This window comes from Rhinatrema bivittatum, chromosome 12 (assembly GCF_901001135.1).
Source record: "Rhinatrema bivittatum chromosome 12, aRhiBiv1.1, whole genome shotgun sequence".
In the NCBI taxonomy this organism is placed as follows: domain Eukaryota; kingdom Metazoa; phylum Chordata; class Amphibia; order Gymnophiona; family Rhinatrematidae; genus Rhinatrema; species Rhinatrema bivittatum.
Window position 1 is genome coordinate 16,208,375 of NC_042626.1, and position 7,072 is coordinate 16,215,446.

Sequence of the window (7,072 nt, forward strand, 5' to 3'; positions counted from 1 at the left end):
CCCCCTCTCATACTCTTCATGTATCCCCGACCCCCCCCCCCCTCGCTGATTGATCTTTTCACAATTGCATAACTATATCTGCTTGACCATGTCCTTTTTCAACTGAACATGTGCCAGGCACGTAACATTATTCCACAGTATATGTGCTGTTGGACCCAGCAAGAGGAGATAAACTTTGCCCCAGTCTGGACCCTCTAGGAGCAGAAGGCATCTTTGCCCTTGATTGTATCCTGGGAGGAGGTAGCCTGACGAAGCCCACGGCCTAAGCAGCCCAGCAGACCCCATCCCACCCAGCCAAAGATGAAAGGTCACCACTAGAAAACACCTCCTCCAAATCCCCACCACTACTGATTGGGCCTGCAGAAGGTGGAGGAGAACAGCAGTGCATCAACTCATGATTTCCTTCTCTACTGCCCGGGGTCTGACTGGTACTGAACTGTGTTGCAGTATGGCGACCCACACAGTTCAAAGTACAAGTTGGATCTTGAGCTGCAAAACAGAAGAACCCAGCCCAATGCATCGCGGTTTCCCCCCTTCCATCAGCCTGGTCAGCAGCTAGAGTGACATGGAAAGGAGGGGTTATGAGAGGGGGCCGAGGAAATCAGGTGGGAGAGTGAGGGGCTGGCAGATGAAAAAGGGATCAGCTGGTGGGGGAGTGTAATTGGGGGCTGAGGGATGAGGGGTTCAGAGGGTGAGTGAGGAGGGGCTAGGGGATGAGAGGGGGATTGGCTTCTGGGATGAGGAACTGCAGAATGAGAGTGAAATTGGCTAGGTTAATTAATTTGTAATCCGCGTTGAACAGATTTGAATTACGCAGAATAAAAGATGCAGTAATAAATAAAATAGGTGGGTAAGGAAGAGCTGAGGAATGAAAAGGGGATCGACTAGGGGTGTGAGGAGAGGAGCTGGAGGGGGCGAGACAGGATCAGCTGGGGAGAAGGCATGTGGAGTCATTCCAAACCCGTTTTACCTGTAGGGAAACGGGTCCAGTTCAATCAGCTGTAATCTCGGGCATTGTGAAAGCTGCCGTCCATTAGTGATCATATTCCTGTGTGCTAAAGAGGATGAACCCGCAGAAAAGGAGTAAGCTGCGTTAACTTTAGGTGTAATCACAACAAAAGAGAGCCTTCAGAGTCCCATAGCTCATAACACAACCAAAAAATGGAATCACCTTAATCCAAATCCCCAAAAGTGTGGTTTTGCCACACAACGCAAAGATATAAACTGCCCCCACCCCCAAACTTTTTATAAAACAGCTTTGAAACACAAAGTCAGTGCATGTAGGTTGGAGGTATCGACAACCCAGTCAACGTGCCCAATGAGAAGCGGGCCGCCTGGCCTAATCATTCATTTATCTTGGACACACAGCAGTGTGATCTGCAAAATGAATTACGTTTTTGTATAATTTTTGCAGCAGATAAAATTCAAAAGCGAATAACTAGTTTGAAAACTAATTTTATAGAGAGTCTGAAACAAAATTAGTTGGAAGCCCGACAATGGTCATGGTTTCTCGTGGCAACGCTGCTTCAGGGGCTTGAGTCTTTAAACAGCCAATCTCGAATTACATGGACCAATGTCGTCGTAGACTGACACTTGAGTCTCACCAACTTCCAAAAAAAATGTGGTTTGTTGTTGATTTGGATTAAGGTGATCCCATTTTGTAACTTTAGATGTAACATTCTGCATGGGGGTAACCTGCACGGCGCGGCAGTCACTACCTTAACAGCTTGCTGGTCAGACCGGCTGGACTATTTCAGCCTTTATCTGCTGTGATTTACTATGCAAAGAAACAGCAAACCTTTCCATCTTTAATTACAGAATATGGAACATTGTGCCAGCAGAAATAACTAATGGCTATGAGACCAATTTATTAAAAAAAACAAACAAACCCCAAAACTGCGCTCCTAAATTTAGTTTCCTAAATTATGTTAATCTGAAAATAGGAGCCTAAGAGATGAACATTTTAAAAGGGTTGCTCCAATTACGTTTGGGAGTTAGCCGGGTAAATCCCATCTTCTGAACAGATATGTTTTTTGGGGGGGGGTTTCTCCAGCAGGTCAGTCATTATCCAGATGATAAAGACACCAGACGGGGGCATTCTGGGGCCATGGCTTAAACTTATCCAGCTAGCACTAGTGATTCTGGTCGCAGGTCTAAAGTGACCCGGGTAATAAGTACAATTCACCTAGCTTTCGACCTGAGATTTAGGGTCCTCAGCGAGGTGCCTTGCCCTAGGTACCTAACTTATTTTTCCCCTTCCCTACCTCTGCCCCCATTGCAACCCACCTTTTGTGGCCCCTAAATTAGGGGCCTAGTGAAACGAGAAGCCTAAATTTTGGAACTTAACCCTAGCGATTTTTAAAAGGGTCAATTTAAGAGCTAACTCCCAAAGCTAGTCCCTCAAACCCTCTCAAAATTGACCTCTCTGGTATTAACGTCAATACAAAAGTAAATTGGATGAGCTTTTAGAAGTGAAAAATATTTGTGGGTTTGCTGATATAGCTACACAGTAAGAAAAATGTTAAGACAACGATTCTAAGCAGACTGCCATATTTGGAGTGGGGAAGGAATTTGTGTATTGGCTACAGAGACAAAGTGTTTGGGAGAGCTGGTAAGTAGCCAAGAAGGTTGAACTCGATGGATCTCCGGTCTTGTATCAATTCAAACCAACTGTGTAATTCTGTGAGAAACAGAGAGGAGGAGAAGCAGGGCCGTGAGGAGACCATGAGAAGGAGGAAGAAAGAGGTATAGGAAGGAATATACAGAGCCAAGGAGAGTGATCCATGCAGTGTGGAACGGAGAATTCCTCGCCCTAGAGGAGGAAATAAGAGCGGGAGAAGCAGAGGTTGGTTGTGGGAGTGGTAGGTCAAAAGAGACAGGGATAGAAAGAGAGAGAGAGAGGAGCCATGTGACAAGAGGGAAACCAAAGACTGAGAAAAGAGAGACTGAGAAGGAGAGATATGCCTGGAATTAGGGAAGGAGACAGACATGCAGAAGAACAGGGAAGTAAAGAATAGTAGTGCATGTTTGCATTTGAATTCATGTAGGTCCTCCACTTTCCCACCAGCGAAGCTCAGAAATCAGCCCCGGCTGTCATAGGGAACCCAGCACCATGCCTACAAGTCAATAGATTATGTTGCCTTTGCAGGTGGATGTGCCAAAATTGTTGCAGTAAGAAGACAAAGACCAAAGCTCCTCACAGGCTGCTAAGAGTGGGGAGAAAACTAAGTTTCGGTATCCTGTGACTTCATTTTTACCATCAAGGAACGCCGTTGGTTCTCCTCCATGGGCCCTGGATCCAAGCACTGGCTTCTTCCTCTGCTCAGTCCCAAAGACACGGCAGGCACCCCACCGCTGCCACCAACCAGATACAGAAGGAGAAAATGGGATTTATATTTATAGAACTTTTTGTGTGTTCCTGGCGGGAAAGATATTTTTTTCCTTTCTTTATCCCCATGGAAGAGAATCAGAGAGAGGAGGTTGTATGTATGTATGTATTTTTCCAGACTGTTCGTGCTGCTTCCTTGGGCCGGCTTCGGATGCCTCATCAGTAAGTCTGCTGTGGGTGACAGGAGAGGAGGAATCTGCAGAATGTATTGTATAGGGACTGTACCAGGCTGTCGGAGCATCATCACTCCTTGATGTGTTCCTTTAGGTCACAGCAGCAAAGGGCGGTAAGAGAATAATGGATAGAAGTGTTGTAGGAAGGACGGAGAGAACCTGACTCTGGAGAGGGGCCTTCCCTTGTTTGGATGTGTCAGGTGTAATTTCACTTCGATGTACAAGTCATATTGGCTGGATGTGACACATACAATAGTGTCTCCGTGTGTGTGTGTGTGTGTGTGATGGTTTTTTTTGTTGTGTTAGGCTCCAAGCAGCTCTCTTTTAAATCGCCAGCTTCTTTGGGGTTTCAAAATAGGATTTATTTAAAGTCTCAGAATTTATAGGTACCATGTACAAGGGTTCCTTTTTACGTAGTACAGCCAGGCGAAGTCTCTGTAACACAGAACCAGCCCCATTTCCGGTGTGAGGATAGCAGAGGTTAACAAGGTAAGGAACCAATTCAAATCAAAGTACTCACAGTTCAGACTGTCCAGGTTGGAACATCCATAGATCAGATCAGATTCCCTAGTAAAATATCACAGATCAAAGTATCAGCGTTCTGCAGTGTAGCTCAGCTGCTATTTCTTTTTTGGATTCAGGGCTAATCTGGTTCCTTGGAGGAGTGGCTATTGGTTCCTGTATCAAGCCCAATACCAGATTTTTTCACTTGGATAAATCTGGACTTACGAGTTCTACGCAGTGGCTTGGAGGAGAGGGCTCCCGTTGCTGATCTGGCAGGCCCTTGGTTCAAGGAAAGCCCTGACGCACGGGCTGGACGGGACATGGTTTCCCATGAAGTGCAGTGACTTGCACCCTTTAGCTTTGGCATGAGTTTTTGCATTGACTGGCTGTAAGGATGGTCTTGCTTTGGCATGTGTTTCCCATTGAGAGTAATAGGGATGGTTTGCTTTGGATTACGTTTCATATTCATGTGACAGGCAGTCTTCCTGTGTCAAGCATTGCCCGTTGGCTGGATGTTGACAGCTCCGGTCTTGTTGCTTGCATTGCCCGTTGGCTGGATGTTGACAGCACCGGTCTTGTTGCTTGCATTGCCCGTTGGCTGGATGTTGACAGCTCCGGTCTTGTTGCTTGCATTGCCCGTTGGCTGGATGTTGACAGCTCCGGTCTTGTTGCTTGCATTGCCCGTTGGCTGGATGTTGACAGCTCCGGTCTTGTTGCTTGCATTGCCCGTTGGCTGGATGTTGACGAGCACCATCTTGCCTTGGCATGGGTTTTGCATTGTTTGCGGCTGGCAGGCATGGCTTTTGTCAGGTGTTTAGGTGATGTACTTGGGCATAAAGCATATTGTCAGTCCAACAGAATATATTTCTTGCTACAATCCATTACCAATGCTTTTAAAAACAAAGAGATTTTGTAGCTTAGGGTTGGAAGGTCAAGGTGTGACTGATTATCTGGAGTATAAGCTGGATCATAAAAAAAAAAACCCAAAAAACCACACTTGATTGTGATACAAGTTTTTATGCTGTTGGGCAATGATCCAAATGAGTCGTGAGATAGGGCTTCTGTGAACTTATAAAATGTTGCCACAGTGAGCTTTCCGTCTGTGCCACGGATCCCACCCTCTGACCAATGCGCAAATCCACTGCTTTTTTTTTCTCGCACGTGCCTGTCCGATGAAATGATCAATGCCTTTGTGGATCTTTCAGAAATACCGTTACTTCGAGAAATTAATTGTTACCACCACAGAAACAACTCCCCCTTAGACCCCCCAGCGGACTGTGGGAGGAAAATGGCACATGCAGCATTTTGACATCATTTGTTCTCGAGCAATGCCAGTGCCTTCTGATGTCCTCTAATGATGCTTCCCAGAAATGACTTTGGTTTGTAAGCTCCTGATTCCCATGCAGCGGAGGTGAGTTACGGCAGGAGACCTGGACAGCCCTGCATTGCCTCCTTCCAAGGCCTGGTGGCATTTCAGGATATGCACGAGACAAATCTTAACGCGGACTCAATAGATGTCAGTTTATCTCAAACATACTCATTGTGCATATCCTGAAAACCCGATTTTGGCTGTGAGGTCACAGCACAGATTTGGGAAGTCTTCTACTGGATCCTAAATAGAAAAATGCAGAGGTCACCAAAAAGGACCAGTTGGGCCACCCGTCTGCTCACGTGTACCTGCCCACGATGCTGTCACAGGCCGTCTTCAGTACAGTGGTAACTAACTACCAGGGCCACACTCTCCTGTCTCTCATGACCCGTGGGCAGATAAAAAGCTGTGTTCTGTGCTAAACTGGGTTGTTAGAATTGCTGTCTTGGTTGCAGATACCATGTGTAGTGCCTAGCAAACATTAACTCTTTGGTGGTTGGAGTCGAGAATGGCCTGGCTGACTGGTAATAATGCTTTGTCACTTTTCGCTGAAAGGTGCTCCAGCACCTTTCTGGTCTAAAGGCTGTACTGGTCAGTCAGGAGGGCCTCCTCCAACCAGCCAGACCTGAGATGCTCTGCACCACTGTTTCTCAGCTGCAGTTCTCACTTGATGTAGGGGGAATTTATTAGCTCTGCCTGCATCTTTGACTTAATCACTGCCACATGCTGTATGTGGTTTTACCATCATGGGCCGCACTAGGTCCAATAGAGCAGCCACCCTTAACTTTTTCATCAGCTTGGGTGTCTGATTAACCCTGGTACTTACCTCTGCTCATGAGATGAGGCTTACAAAGAACTGGATATACATCTGTTGTAATATTTGTTATCTGGGGGGCTTCTCCTGTCCATCCACTGATGTGTAAATATTTGTGTATTGCGCTGGCGGTGGGATCTTGAGATTGGATTATGTAACTTTTCATATCCACCGTCGCAACGGCTGCCAGATCATATGCATAAGAGAACAATGCTGCACCTGTTTTATCCCTATAACTCCAGATTGTAAAGCTGTTTGCAACCCACACGAAAGCACTCACTCTGATTAATAAAGTTCACAAAAGAACACCAGCAGCTGCAGACTTCTCTGGGTATTTTATCCCTACCAGAGGAAACTGTGCCACATCAGAAGTGCTGAAAGCAAGGAGCAACTGCAGAGCCAGGTGACCTGCATAATGCTGGATCCTGTTGGCATCACCTGTATAATGGTTCCCAGGTATGGTTACGAGATGGCTTCAGCTCAGCGTCCACCTCCTAACTGTACCTATTTAGCAGATGTGGGATCTGATCCCTGTTGCAAAATCCTATTGCATTTTGGCTACGGTTATTCTGTTTAACCTAACTGCAGAGTAGCAAGAAGTCCTGCCCCAGTGCTGAGGATCTGTCTTCTGGCTGTAGCTGCCTATGCCACATTCATACCATGGATGTCTTCTCCACCGAGGGCTGTCTTCAGCTGTTCATGCTGTATTCATACCTTGGGTGCCTCTGAGAGCTGCTGTCCCTTCCTCGATCTTTCATCAGCTCTGTCTGTGCAGTATTCATACCTTTGGGTATCTCAGGGTGGCACCGCCAGAGATCTGCAGC

General features: G+C 46.5%; 1 protein-coding gene across 1 annotated transcript in view; it reads left to right on the plus strand.

Moving 5' to 3' along the window:
• Positions 1 to 6,556, plus strand: part of LMOD1 (leiomodin 1) — a 29,083-nt gene extending 22,527 nt beyond the window's left edge. The window contains exon 3 of the mRNA XM_029572690.1: positions 3,149 to 6,556. Within this exon, the coding sequence (XP_029428550.1) occupies positions 3,149 to 3,175 (27 nt within the window). The 3' untranslated portion in view covers positions 3,176 to 6,556. The remainder of the gene's footprint in view (positions 1 to 3,148) is intronic.
• Positions 6,557 to 7,072: the final 516 nt, after the last annotated feature.